Source organism: Oryzias latipes, chromosome 20 (assembly GCF_053564925.1).
Source record: "Oryzias latipes strain Hd-rR chromosome 20, Olatipes_Hd-rR_3.1".
Taxonomy (NCBI): Eukaryota; Metazoa; Chordata; class Actinopteri; order Beloniformes; family Adrianichthyidae; genus Oryzias; species Oryzias latipes.
Window position 1 is genome coordinate 607501 of NC_136256.1, and position 15401 is coordinate 622901.

The window sequence follows — 15401 nt, forward strand, 5'->3', positions numbered from 1 at the left end:
TTCTCTGGCAGGATGAACTCTGACCTCTGACTCTTTCAGGAGCCTGCTGCCCCATCTGTGCCAGCATGCTGCAGATTCTGTGGAACAAGGAGAAGATGAACAGCTTTTCAGAGGTACAGCTGACACCCCTCCCATCTCAACAACCTCTGGCTTACCCCCACACAGATCAGGGAGGACTGTTTCCTCCTCACTCAGCAGAGTAGTAATGAGAATGAAAGAAAGCCACATTTAGAAAAGGGAAATCATATCCTGAACTTATCCTGTATGTCTGACACTTTAGACGTGGTTCTTCACTGACAAGGAAAACTCTGGAGAAATGACTGTTGAACATGGCAGAGCGCTGGAATCTCTCCATTTCTTCAGCTAAAGCGGTTCAGGATGTGCAGACTTTGTGTTCTTGGTTCCAAAGGTTTTCAGAACAAAAACTGGGGGGGTCAATGTGTGGATGAATTCAGTGTGAGTGTGTCGTCTCAACAGGATTCTGGCAGTGAGTGTGGGTGGTTTTGGTGGTTCTGTTCTGGTCGGGGCATCACTGCCGTGGACAGCTTTTAGATGCACAAACATTCGTGTCGCCCTCTCCTGGTATGGGGGTCATTTGAGGTCAGATATGAAGTCAATACCACACCTTTCTTTAAACGGGTTGATGGCGGGACGAGCATCCCTGTAACTCACGGCACCACTCTGGAAGACAGAATCACAGCTGAGCGTCCCACAACCACCTGTCAATCAAACGATGACGGCTCTGTTCTTCAAAATGATGTCAAATGATGGTCATAAATATCCAGCCTCACTACAGTTAGATCAGATGTTAGATGCAGCCACAGAGGATAGAAAAGCCCCAGCGTTGGGGGGTTTTCTCTACACTTCTTGTGTGATTCTGAAAAAGCCTGGAGGCTTTGGGTGCATCTGACATTTGATCTGGAACTGAACCATTTTCCCCAGGAGGGGAACGCTGAGCCCCGACACCTGGGGAGGGTTTTTGGAGGAGGTTCCTTTGGGTTTTGGTGTGTTGTCCTCCTAGATTCTGTCTTCTTCCACCATCAGGTCTGAAGTCCAGGCTGCTCTGACCTACCATACCTGCTTTTCTAGCAGAGGTGGGTCGGAGCACCAGCTAGCTGTGCGGTTACACATGAAACACCGTCTGTTCCTGGAGGTTGTTCTGCTGTGCCGTCAGACAGGGTCCGGTGGAAAACCAGCATTCAGCTCCAGGAGACTTCTGTTCCATCCTCGGCTTTAGGAACCCTACTTCCTCCTTCACGGTTGTCTGTTTCGCTGCTCCAACCATGGTTTTTGCCTGAAAGCCTCCCCTCTGTGTGCAGCTGAACAAGAACCAGCCGGTGACGGTCCACGACGTCCTGCAGATCCTGCGCCTGCACGTGTCTGTGCCGCAGTGTGACGTCTTCGGTTACCTGAGCCTCGACCACCAGCTGGTGGTCCTCATCGTGCCGGTGGACCAGCACCCAACGCCTCTGCAGGTAAGGCCCCTTACACCCCCCAGTGGTCTACAGAGCAGAGCTTTGGTCACTGTGGATACAGACTTTGAGACCCTGCACTTACTGTGAAGGAGGTTCTTTCAAAATAAAAGACTGCTCCGGCAAACTGTTAGTGTCAGCAGACGGCTTTCTGAAGGGCATTCAGGATGTTGGACGTTATGGTGTGCATGTTGTGGAGGGGGGGCAAGGGGGTATTTATTTATGTAATCAGATGTCAGTTCATCTTATGTGCTACCATCAGCAAGCGTCTTTCCAGAACGTTCACAACAGCGTTCCTCCTCTTCTCTGAACAGTCTCAAGCCCAGAAAGGGTCCAGAAATGACCCCCCAACAGCGTCATCACAGAAAGGCACCTGGGCCCTCAGGGACCATCAGAGGATGCAGAGTGGTTGCAGTAGTTGCTGCAGTTAGACGAGGTGCTTAGGATGCCGGAGGTCTCAGCAGACCTTCACTGTGAGTGGAGGCATCCTCAGGAGCAGGTCAGGGAACCATCCGTCCGCCCTCAGCACGCCATGCTCTGAAGGGAGACGCTCACTGCCACAAAGAGGCGATCGTCCCACTTCTGTCACACCTACAGCCTGAAGATGAGGCCATCAGCCCCTCAGACCTGGAGGAGAGACTCCTGACACGCCAGGAACAGGAAGTCTGAAGGCTCAGACACGCCAGGAACAGGAAGTCTGAAGGCTCAGGCACGGCAGGAACAGGAAGTCTGAAGGCTCAGGCACGCCAGGAACAGGAAGTCTGAAGGCTCAGGCACGCCAGGAACAGGAAGTCTGAAGGCTCAGGCACGCCAGGAACAGGAAGTCTGAAGGCTCAGGCACGCCAGGAACAGGAAGTCTGAAGGCTCAGGCACGCCAGGAACAGGAAGTCTGAAGGCTCAGGCACGCCAGGAACAGGAAGTCTGAAGGCTCAGGCACGCCAGGAACAGGAAGTCTGAAGGCTCAGGCACGCCAGGAACAGGAAGTCTGAAGGCTCAGGCACGCCAGGAACAGGAAGTCTGAAGGCTCAGACACGCCAGGAACAGGAAGTCTGAAGGCTCAGACACGCCAGGAACAGGAAGTCTGAAGGCTCAGACACGCCAGGAACAGGAAGTCTGAAGGCTCAGACACGCCAGGAACAGGAAGTCTGAAGGCTCAGGCACGCCAGGAACAGGAAGTCTGAAGGCTCAGGCACGCCAGGAACAGGAAGTCTGAAGGCTCAGACACGCCAGGAACAGGAAGTCTGAAGGTTCAGACACGCCAGGAACAGGAAGTCTGAAGGCTCAGGCACGCCAGGAACAGGAAGTCTGAAGGCTCAGGCACGCCAGGAACAGGAAGTCTGAAGGCTCAGACACGCCAGGAACAGGAAGTCTGAAGGCTCAGGCACGCCAGGAACAGGAAGTCTGAAGGCTCAGACACGCCAGGAACAGGAAGTCTGAAGGCTCAGACACGCCAGGAACAGGAAGTCTGAAGGCTCAGACACGCCAGGAACAGGAAGTCTGAAGGCTTAGACACGCCAGGAACAGGAAATTTTAGCGCTGAAGATAAAGAGAACCAGTGCAGAACTGAAGTGCTGGAAGCCGTCAGTCTGGAGATCAGGTTGGTGTCAGGGACAGAGGTATCTGGGTGTCCCAGAGGAGGAAGAAGAGGACTCTTCCTCTCTGAGGAAACGATGTTTCTCTTCTATCTGCCGCTCTCTCCGTCCTCTCGACCCAGGCCAGAAACACGCTGACCTGAGAGCGCTGCTCTGCTGACATCAGCGCCCGTCAGCGCTGTGGCGATCACAGCCAACATCAGGTTTCAGACGTGGTCCCAGCTCAGCCTCTCATTGAGGATCAACCGCTGACTCTGCCATCACGACACATAACAGCCGTCATTAAAATGTTCCAGCCGAGTTCAGATGATTGTTCCTCCTGAAGGACATTACAGCGGCTGTTTCTGAGCTTTTAACTGAAAAGAGACCATCAATGAATGGAAGGCTTCCTCTGCTGCCCGTTTGTGCAGCACAGCAGCACACATCCTTCAGGTCACACCACTGCCCCCCCCCCCCCCCCCCCCCCTTGTTTGGGCCACAAAATGCAGAACTTTGATCAGAACGGCTGCTTCTCACCATCTGTTTGACGTACGGCACAGTGTGGATGCAGCCACTGACTGTGGGGACGAGGTGAAGACTGAAGGTGTCCAGTAGACTCATCAGGAAACCTCTTCTCACACAAACACACAGCTATTGTGTGTTTGTGTGTTTCAGCTATTGTGTGTCCTTGTCTGTTATTGACTTTTTGCTCAATAGTAATACAGTTTGAACATTAAAAGTCAGTTCAATGTTCACAGAGGAACTGATTGGTGATCAGAAGCTCACTGCAGTGCTGCTAAACGTCCATGCTTGGTCTGTAGTGTTACCTAGCAACAGCCTCCTTCTGCAGTTATTGAACAGAATTCCTTTTCCAAGGTTTCATCCGTCATACCTTATTAATCCCTTTTCTGAACACAGTTTGAACAAAAACTCTGGAGCTGCCTCAAGTTGAAGTTGATCGCTGCTTTTCTGACAGCCAAGAGCTTTCAGAGGAAACAGACGAGTTCACGAAGAACCGAGGAGAGCAAAGCTGGAATTCAGGGCTCACGTCACAAAGACCAAAGCCATGTTTCAGTGATGATCCATTTAGGATGTGAGAAATACAGCGTGTGTCTGGGAGGAGAATCCCTAAACTCTCCTGGAAAGAACTGCAGGGAAGACATTCAAATCCAGCTCCAACCTTTACAAAGGTGGTTAAGAGAGAAAGACTCAACGAGATTCTTTAATATGGATTTTTGTTCCTTCATTGATTCTTTTTAGTGAAATATAGCTTATAATTTTGAAAACAAAAAAAAATACTGTTTATAGAAATTTAAGTTTGCTCTGAACTGAAAAAAAGAATATTTTCCTTAATTTCTGTTTTCATCTTTTCATTCTTTTTTGTATTTCTGTTTTTTAGTCAAACTAAAATGATCCTCTATTTTACAGCCAGAGGACAGAAGCGTCAGCAGACAATAATGTCAGTAAATGACCTCAAAGTGGGACAAAAACCTAAATCCTGGGAGGGTCACTGACCCACCGTGACACGACGGAGGGATAGAAACTGGAAGCTGCTGTGGCTGACAGGGAAGAAACCCTGAAACCAGAAGGATCCCAGCAGAACTGCAGCATTTTCAGTAGGATGTGGAAGCAAATGTGCTGGAATCCTTTTCAGCAGAACACATCTTTAGTCTACAGTTGTTTAATTGTGGGATTCATGGGTGGGGGGTACTGTGCAGAAAACGGCACCTGTTGTAATAGATTACATTTGTTGCTAAATTCATGACATCACTTCCTGTCTAAATGACACATTTCTGTTGAAAGGGAATGAATTGCTGCTTTATTCATTTCTGTTCAGATACACAGGGGGAGGGGCTCATCAATTCCCTCATGAATATGACACGGCGGGCTGTTTTATCTCATGTGTGTGGCCCCCCCCTGCTGCTCACACAGAGCCCACTCAGCTGCTCCTCTGCTGTCTTTCAGGTGGAAGCGTGCAGCAAGGAGGCGGAGAAGATCCAATCCCTCATCAACTACGCCAGCCCCACTCTGGTCTCCCACGTCCCCCTCTCTGCCTTCCTGAATGCGGACATCAGGACCTCCTCCATCACCTCCAGAGGCGCCCTGCGCTCTCCTCCAGCCTCTGGCCTGCGCCTCCTCCTGGTCCTCCTCCTCACAGCAGCGCTGGCTCTCCAGCAGGTGTAGGAGGCCTCCGCTTCCTCCTGGACTGTTCCTCAGGCGCTCCGTCCTGTCCATGTTGGTGCTGCAGAGGGAGGCAGCTGTCCTGACCATCACTCTATGACCCACCTGTACCACAATCAAGCTGTCGTCATGGAGACCGTGGAGCTGCCGCCATGAGCCCCGCCTCCATCACTGAGGCTCCTCCACGCGTGTCTGACCTTGAAGAAGCGTTTGCTTCAGACCAGCACCGTTTGTTCCTGCAGCAGCAAACCTTCATGCACCTCCTGTGTGAGTGCGTGCACGCTCCCAGCTGAGCGTGTGCGTGTTCGTGTGCGGGTCTGCATGTGTGGAACAAACTACATCTTCAAAAGAGGCCGAAAGGTCCGACAGAACGTTTTCAGACGTACGTGCACACACACCTGCATGTGTTGTGGGTGTGGCATTGTGTGGTGTGCACGTCTCAGACTGCAAGCCTTCAAGGTTCTGCAGATCTACTGGGTCAGACGGAAACTCTTCACCATCTGAAGACTCCAGCGAAGCGAAGCGGGATCCAGGCTGATCCTGAGAAGGTCTTCAGGGCTCATGGAGAGCATGGACCCTCTTCATCATCCTCCATTCTTCATCATCCTCAGACTTCAAAAGAGGACGTGGGGGCATCTATGTTGGTGCCGTCATTCTGATCCACACAGGACTGAAGGAACCCTGAGCAGAAGAGAACGAGCCAAAGAACAGAAAGACACAGACGCACTCATGAAAAAAGTTCAGGTCTCCACTCTAGACCCCCCCCCCCAATGGTCCAAAGCGCTCCATGGAAGAATACCTGAAGATGCTGAAGGTTGCAGTTCTCTGATGATTCCTCCTGGATCCTGCTTCAAACCAAAACCAGCTTCTGTTCAGACACACACTCTGACCTCAGCCCCCCTGTGTCTGTGTGGGACGCTTCATTCAGGCGGGGATGGGAGTGTGTGGACTGCAGCAGCTCACAGGTTGTGTGTTTGTGTTAGCCTGACCAGAGCTCTGTCTGTTCCTGGTCACGCTAACACACTGCTGCAGGTTGTGTGTTTGTGTGTTGTTGTCTGTTCCTGGTCCATCAGTATTATGCAGATGTGATTCTGCTGCAGTGAAGCTCTGAGACGTTGAACATCGTCTGATTCCTGCGTTCAGAAGCCATTTAACAAGAAGACAATCAGCTGCTTTCTACCTAAATTGTGTCTTATCTGAAGTATTAAAGAAAATGCAATACGTATATTTTTAAAGAAATATCTATATTTTTTATGGCTTCTCTCATGATCATGTATGTGCCATGTTTTCCCTTATTCTGCATGATGACGCCGGTCTGGTGTTCGTCTGCTCGGCATTCTCCTCTGACAGTATTACTGTGCTGAGCGGCGTGGTAGGGGGGCCCCTGATTCACGCCCCTCTCACTTCCTGTATACTATTGTTGTTGTTTCTCTGTGTTCATGTATAATGGGTGAATAAATGAGCGGGTACAGGAGATTTCTCTGCCCAACTCAAGCATCATGTGTGTCCACATTCACACTGAACTCATCAGGAGGATGAGGGGCATGTGTGGGCAGGTTGGTGGAAGATTGGCACCAGTCTTCAGCAGCGGAGCCGCCACAAGTGTGTGAATGGGACTGTGACTTTACCCCTTGTGCTATCCTAGGCACTTTAACATTGGGAGTTGGGTCATCTAGACCCAATAGACAGTGCTCTGAACCTTTTTTCTTCAATGATTTGTGGTCTTCACTGGTGTCCATGGATTACATGAAATCTTTCCACCTTTATCCACCTTTGTCATGGTAGGGAGAACACGTCAATGGAAGGGAGGGGTCATCTGGACCCCATAGGATAGCACAAGGGTTAAAGCACTTTGGGTGTTCCAAAGAAGGTAGAAAAGTGCTAAATAAGTATACACCATTTATCATTTACTGTCAGGATTTGGCTCCGTCTCCTCCTGCAGTCCAACCTCTGGTAATCACGATCATTGCCTTCACCTCTGTATTCAAACATGTGCTCCTGTCATTTTGTCCTCTGCAGCGATTCCGTCATGATAACGTTCTCCACTGTTGCCACGTTCCTGAGCTGCACTCTTGCTCCTCCCTTTACTAAAGGATCCTCGGTCATTGTTGCCCTCGTCTCGGATCTACACCTGCACCAGTCTGGATCAAAAAGCCTGACGTCAAACCCAGCATGTGAGTGTAGGGGCACACTTTCACCTGCAGGAGGCAGACTGCAGATGTTCATCAAGATGCTGTGCACAGCAACATTTGGAACATTTTGTAAATGATAATGTGATGAGATTGTAGCTCTTTTACTTTGTTCAACTTTCAAACAGTCCTTGGCTGAACTGGAAGAACAAAAATCCCGTGAGGGACAGCAGACGTCCTCCTTCCTTACAATCTGGCTTAGAGACAGCAAAGCAACAGGTCACATGACCACAGCTCTGTCCAGCACTCTGAAGGTCCAGGACCTCCAGGGTGATGACACAGTAACTGATGGAGTTTGACAGCCTGCCTGCCAACATGTCAGACTTTACTTCCCTGTGACAAACATGTACACGTTAAACCGTCACTGAAACCATGATGATCAGTGCTAATTAAATGAGTTTAAGGTTCTGGTTGAATCTATTGGTCCATTCTGCTGAAGGACAGCTGTTAGCGTAGCAGAGATGGAGACAGTCTTGTGTTTTCTTCACTGGTGTTTTCTTTCAGGCTTGTATTTCTCAAATATTAATGCAAATGTAAGAATGTATCGTATCACGTTGAGCACAAGATGCGACGCAGCTAAAAGCACAGGAGTGGTGGCAAAGCGGTGATTGGGTAGAAAGGGCTGTGCGGGCTCAGGCTGCCACACCTGCAGAATATCAGCATGTTTGGAGGGAATCGGATGCTCCAGGTCCAGGAACACCCCCCGCCTTCAGGTTTTCCTTTAACTGCATATGAATCCAGCCTGTTCTTTAACTGTGAAGGATGGTAGAATTTGAAGGGGGATTGCCACCAGGTGGAGCTGTAAGCTGAGGACCAAAAGTTTCTTTAGATTTTACTAAAACAACGTATTTACTGATCCTTGGTCTCCTAACTGACTGTTGTTTCCAACCTTAATCAACCAGATGTTCCACTTGGTGACAGGCTGGGAATCACTGGGTGTCTGACGATACACTGCTCACGATAACGATACTATCACCATATAATGTGATGATCGATATATATTGTCTCTAACAACTAACGATATATCAAACTTTAAGAAGGAAGAACTTGAAAAACTGTTTTTTGGAAAAGATTTCCCCATTTATTTTGTAGTTTTTAAACGCAATGATAATACACAACTTGTGTCCTATTTGGTGTAATGAATAACTTTGTCATACAACACTTTGTGTGCACAGTTTGTCAGGACTATTCCCCCAAAAGCCGCCTCCGCCCGTCCCGAAGCCCGTCCTCGGTCTGGAGATACAAATCTCCCGGGAGACACGGTTCTGGAGTCCGGGCGGCAGAACAGGGAAACGGACTGCGGTCCGAAGTCTCCTCCGTTGCGCACACTGCACCAAAGCACCCTCACATCCCTGCAAACACAAAGCCAAGAGTCTATCTGCTCTGCTCAGAGACATGCACATGCAATAAATGTGCGTGCGCACACGACTGCGCAACAGTACGAGCACAATTGATTAATCCGTGAGCACAGTTAACAGATTTTTTTATCTTTTTAACCACTGGCACCCGGCGGTCTCCGTATATTTCCTTTGATCTTTTGTTCATTTTCCACCACCTTGAATAGACTTTTCCGTCTGCCAAACACCAGAGTTCAGATGATGGAAACAAATTCACTTTGATGCAGACTCCTTTCTATTTATTTATTTTTTCTTTAAATCCAGTGAACCCAATAAATGATATTAATTTTATGGATGACAACTATTTTTTATTAGGAAGCAGCTGTTAGTTTGTCTGGAATTATGAGCGGTGAGTCTAAGCCCCGCCCCCACCTCTCTACCTGTTTGTTGTTTCCCCCCGCGTGCACCCCCCCCCCCCCCTCCAGCATGTTCTAATCTACACAGACAGATCAAAGACAGTTGACGGGATAGTGGGGGCGCCCTGACACAAATGTGATTAATTTTACGCTGAAATGGGGGCTTTTAGTCTACCAGATCACCACTGACTGTCTTTCCAGAAAAACTTTCCATCCCATAACAGACTCTGGTCGGCGTTCACAGCTGCAGACACGCCCCCTCTGCGTTCACGCTGCTCTCTTCCTCCTGCCCTCTCTGACGGTGTTAAAGGCTCCACCACAATCTGAGAACATGAGTCTAGGCCCTAGACTCATGTTCTGGGGAGAAACATGAGTGGGGAGAAAGAAAAGGACTTTTTGGGGGGCGCTCATGTGTCCCCTACAAAGATCAGCACTGGCTGTGTGTGCGCGCGCCGTGTGCTGTCTGAGCAATAGCCCCGCCCCCCGTGCACGCAAATATCCATTCAGACCTCTCCTCTTCAGCGAAAATAGAGAAATTAACATCATCATTAATTAACGGAAAATGGACTGACTTGGTGAGTTAAATATGGCAGATAACGTTTATATCTTGTGCGACTTCTCCAGTACCGATAGCAGAACCGTTGAGGTCAGATCAGAACGATACTGCGGTCTTGAAGAATGCTGACCCGGGGCTCGTTCAATACCGGGACTCGGTACCCATCCCTAGCAGCCAATGAGCAGCTGAGCCTTTACTCTCAGTGAAGCACACATGTCCACCAGCAGCAATCACCCACTAAAATACACAGTCTTAATGCTCTGAGTCATGGTGCTTTGACAGCATGACTCAGCTGGAAGGGTTTCTACCACCAACACCCAACCATTCAACGCACAGATGAGCATTTTATTTGGCCCCTGAAAACACTGTAGTAACCAGAGAAACTGTGGTCCAAACAGCCTGGAGAGTTTCAGGACTCCAACATTTCACTCAACAGTGAATGCCTTTCAAGGCTCCTGTCCAGTGCTGTGACACAGCAGCTTTGCAGACTTGTCACCGTTGGGTTATCGCTCAGTTTGCTTAGCCTCACATTTATAGGCAGACTCTTTCAAGCGACTCACAAAAGACACACACATCCATCTATCTTCAGAAGCCGCTGAATCCTTTTCAGGGCCGTGGGGGCCTGGAGCCTGTTCAAGGTGCTGTTGGGCAAAGGTGGGGTTTACCCTCAACAGCTGGCCAGTCTGTCACACCGGGCCACACATGCACACCCAGGGGCAATCCAGAGACACCAACTAACCTATGAAGCATGTTTTTGGACTGCAGGAGGAAACCCACACATGTACGCAGAGAACATGCAAAGGACGCAGCTGGGTTTTGACTGAAATGTTTACTTTTAAAGAAACCGTGTGTCTGTTTGTTTGGTTAAAGTGGGAGGAGCCAGCAAATGTATTGAAGTGCATCAAAGCTGGAAGAAAGGCTGAAGGGGGCGGAGCAAGTTTGAGCTGTGCAGCAAAAGTGGTTTAGTCAAATAAACGAGAATGTGGTTGCGGACGTTTTTGGACGTCTGCATCCTATAAAGGACGGGTCGCTCTGGCTCTGGTCTCACTGCGGTGGGTCTACTCATGTGCAAGTCAGATGCTCAGGAGTGTCAGCCAGATCTGTTTGGAATAAAATCCATTTCTCCTGGCTCTAGTCGCTCACTGAGGACACCCGCTGGTTGAAGAACAAACCTTGGAATCGTGGGAAAATTGTCATGTAGCCTGTTTGCTACTGGCATACAGCTGGGAGCACTAAATCGTTTGAAGATTTAGAGACACTGAACTATGGTAAGTAACATGTGTGACATGAAAACATACAATTAGATCAGGAACAATTCAGAGTCAAACATAAAGAAAACTTTATTAGGTCAGCACTTTTTCAAAAAGAATAACAAAAATCTTAACAGCACAGGTCGAAGGTTATATAAGAACAGGATCAAACAAGATGGGCTTCATCGTGGTGTGGCACTTAGCACCCTCTCCTCACAGCAAAAAGGCCCTGGTTTCTGTGCAGAGCTTGCATGTTCTCCGTGTCCGTGTGTGGGTCATCTCAGGACATTCTGGCTTCCTCCTACTGTCCAAAAACTTCTTCAGAGCTTCATTTTCTGCAATGAACTGGAGACTTTTCCATAGCAGTGGCTGGGTGGCTCCAGCATCCCGTGGCCCTGCAGGGGCAGGTTTAGAAGATGGGTGGAGTGTGAATCTGTATTCAACAGAAGAGACCTCATCAAGCTTCCACCAAACAATCAACATGGAGAGACCTGGGACCACCACAGCGGCAGCCCGCCTGCTCTCTGCTCCACTTCAGGGTTTTCTCCACACTCCTGGCTTATCAAGCCCTGGGACAGTTGGACTTCCTCACACACGACTGAAGGTTTCCCTCTGCCTCCTGAACACCAACGGTTGGATGAATCCCACCCTATACAGTCACTGCACTAAATGCAATGGTTGACTGAAGCGGTTCTGGTCTGACGACCATTCAACAGATGTTGTTTTAAAACCCAGAAATTCTCTCAACTGAGCACCAAAAGGTTTTTGTTGTTTTTTGGTTTCATTTTGTGCCAAAAGAAATGATTTTTTAGCTTCCTGTAGTTTTGCTTTTCCATCACAAGTCAGACGTTTTATTCTACTGATTGGATTGCACTGAAGGTGTCCTTGCCTTTTACCCCAGCAGAGAGAACGCCTCAGGACGTCCCTCACCATCTCTGCTTTGATCACAGACTTCACGCCGTCTCTTCTTGTTAGCTGCTCATTCTGACATCAAAGTTGGAAAGTTTGCTGTCTTGGTCAAATCTCTGGAAGATCAGGAGAAATTGGATTCTTTGTATTCAGCAGCATTTAAACGGGTGGTAAATAAAACACACGTTTCTAAGAGTGAAATGATATCAATTAATTTAGTCCTAGTTTTGTAAAGTTTACTCAGTTTAATTGACTGTTTAGTCTTCAATGAGCTACAGCTTCTGCCTATCTCCTTTTCCTTAAGTTTTTTCTTCTTTTTATTTTTATATACATTTTATATACATTCTCTTGACCAATGATGCTGGAGATTATGTTGTTCTGGTTCTGCTGGACCTAACTGCAGCATTCGATGCCATAGACCAGGGGTGTCAAACACACGGCCAGCGGGCCCTATCTGGCCCGCCAGGTGGTTAAGTCCGGCCCACGCATGAAGAGTAAAAATCACAAGGATGTTTAAAACAGAAAGCAAATTTGTAGTCCATTCCTGTGGCGAGTTATGATTTTTTTTAAAGAAATAACCGAAATGCGCAATTCCGCCACTAGGGGGAGCAAAGGAAAAGCAAAGCAGGTGAAAAAACATATCTCTGCACGTGCCAAAACTAACAGCTTTGTGTCTGGGTAAAATGCATTTTTGTTCCATTCGAGCCTCACCACTGTTATTTTGCTATAAGGATGATCAGTATTGACACAATAATGACCAAAATGTTGTCAAAAAGTGAAGTAGAGTCAAGAGCTTTCCAGGAAAAATAGTTTTTTTTGTTTGTGTGTGTACAAAGCTGAATGCAAAACTCCCATGCTTGATATGTCATCAACAGGTCGCGGTGTTCAAAGAATACAAAATTCAGCACCACTGAGACTCACCATACAGAAATGTTTCACCATTTGCAGTTAAGAAAAGAGAAGCATTACCAACTATTAGCTGGACTGAAAAGACAACCGTTTGCATTCACTGCAGCATTGACATTAGTGATGGAGCAGTGACAGCTACCTTATTGTAATTGGTGCAAACATCCAAACCCTTTTCAGAGGTGAACTTGTGCCCCAAAAAGCAGTCGACCTTTGCCAACATGAGTCTGTCAAGGATTACGATTCCAGATCCAACATCTCTGAGGAGACTTGGATGCAACTGAAGGAATCCAGTCATTTATTGCATTTTCGGTTGCTATTTTTGAAAACACCAGCATCACAGATATATACAGCTGTGCATATTTATTAAAGATGTTAAAAAGACCGTCACAGCTGAGTTTGTTGAGTTGATGGACAACAGCAGCTGATAAAATAGTCAGCTCTCTAGTTACTGTGCTGGACAATGTTGAAGTGAACTGGTCACTGATGTCAGTCTGGTCACTGATGGCGCCCTATCAAAGGTCAGGAAGAAGGCAGGTGTTATCACAAAATTCAGGCAGCAAACCAGGAAAAGATTCTTGGACATTTCATTGTGTTTTGCACAGTTGAATGACAGTAAATGTGTTTCTGCACAGGATTTGAATCCTGATATTGACGGTCGTGTGAAGTTTAAGAAGAGAAAGGGAGGATATATTCTTATGTTCAAAATGTTAGCAAGTTTAATTTAGTTTAATTTTTAATGGTTTGGACATTTACATTCATGGCACGGTGTTTCGTTTTTTTCTGTAGCCCCTTTTGAGTTTATTATCGGGATTTCTTCAGTGTCAGATGTCAAATATTCAGTCTGTATAAAAGTGAATAGACCAACTCTTTTTGAAGTGAAATTAATTTTATGTGAGATCCATTGGCTCCAAGTGATTAGGCTACTATGTTGGTTGAGGCATTTTTTTCCAACTGAGTAAAAAAACAAAAATAAAGCTGTTATTTTGCTTTTATGTTACTAATCCGGCCCACTTGAGATCAGACGGGCTGAATTTGGCCCCCGGACCAAAATGAGTTTGACACCCCTGCCATAGACCATGGCACTTTAATTTCTAGGCTCCGGAACCTGGTGGGGATTCAAGGTACTGCACTGGACTGGTTCAAATCTTACCTGGCGGAAAGAACCATGTGTGTCAGTTCGGGTGGTTACGAATCCACCACAGCTCGGGTTCCCTATGGGGTCCCACAAGGATCGGTTTTGGGACCTCTTCTGTTTTCTTTATATCTGTTACCTTTAGGGTCCATTCTAAGAAAACACGGCATTTCCTTTCATCTGTACGCTGACGACAGTCAGATGTATCTGCCGCTTAAAAAGGATAATCTCTCTGTGACGCAGCTCCTGTCATGTCTCCACGACATTAAGGACTGGTTGGCCCTAAGTTTCTTGAGTTTGAATGAAAAGAAAACAGACGTTGTTTTTTTTGGACCGAATGATTTTAGTGGACCGTCCCCGATTGATCTGGACTCTCTGAAGTTTTTTTTTAAATCAACTGTTTCTAACTTGGGTGTTAAATTGGATAGTGATTTTAAGATGGACTAACAGAGAAGCTCAGTAGTGAAGTTAAGCTTTTTTCATCTTCGTCAACTAGCTAAGGTAAAACCTTTTTTAACAGCTGCACATTTGGAAACAGTAATCCAGGCGTTCATCCCAGCTGGATTACTGTCATTCTCTGTATGTTGGACTCAGCCAGTCGTCTCTCTCACGTCTCCAACGTGTTCAAAATGCAGCTGCCCGTCTTCTGGTTGTAGGTCGTAAGAGAGACCACATCACGCCAATTTTAGCATCGCTCCACTGGCTGCATTTGCATTTTAGAGTTCACTTTAAGATTCTTTCATTTGTTTTTAAATCTTTACACGGTCTGTCCCCGCTGTACCTCTCTGAGCTTCTCTCTCCCTATTTGCCAGCCCGGTGCCTCAGATCAGCTGATCAGCTGCTTCTGGAGGTACCGAGGTCCAGATGAAGCTCAGAGGGGACAGAGCTTTTGCTGTAGCCGCTCCAAAGCTGTGGAATACTTTGCCGCTGGCCATTAGAGAAGCCCCTTCACTGACCATTTTTAAAACCCGTTTAAAAACCCATTTTTATGCCTTGGCTTTTAACCCAACATGAGACCACTGTCTTTTTACTGTTTTCTATAGTCTTATCTCCCTCTGTGTTTTTTAACATGTTTTAATGTTTGAAGTGTGTTCTGTAGGCAGAGCTCAACTTAAAAGGTCTGATTTCATAGCATCGTTATGAAAACAGGAAGTTGGTGTCTGTGCTGAAAACACAGCAGACATGACTGCAATGGAAAAGAGCTTTCTGCTGTTTTATCTGCCCTGTTGGGACAATAATGGGACAGTTCAGGGCTGTTGTGCTTCTGTGGAGTTCTGACTCCCTCCGAAGCAGACGACTTAACAAAAATGACCCAAACCTTTTATTCTGAACACATTTTTTCCTCCCGCATTTCTTAAGAAACTGCCTTCTTTACGAAGAGCAAGTGTTTGTTTACATGGGTGGAGGAGCCGCCAGTGCGGGGCGTGGCGTAGCGTCCTGTCCACCAATCAGCTGCAGCCTTGTCCTACACTCTGCGCA

At 47.4% G+C, this 15401-nt stretch overlaps 1 protein-coding gene across 1 annotated transcript in view; it reads left to right on the forward strand.

The window, feature by feature from the left end:
• The window catches only part of reck (reversion-inducing-cysteine-rich protein with kazal motifs), a 65498-nt gene extending 58780 nt beyond the window's left edge, over positions 1 to 6718 (forward strand). The window contains exons 18-20 of the mRNA XM_078938366.1: positions 40 to 113; positions 1320 to 1475; positions 5009 to 6718. Coding sequence (XP_078794492.1) covers positions 40 to 113; positions 1320 to 1475; positions 5009 to 5227 — 449 coding nt within the window. The 3' untranslated portion in view covers positions 5228 to 6718. The remainder of the gene's footprint in view (positions 1 to 39; positions 114 to 1319; positions 1476 to 5008) is intronic.
• The last annotated feature ends 8683 nt before the right edge of the window (positions 6719 to 15401 follow it).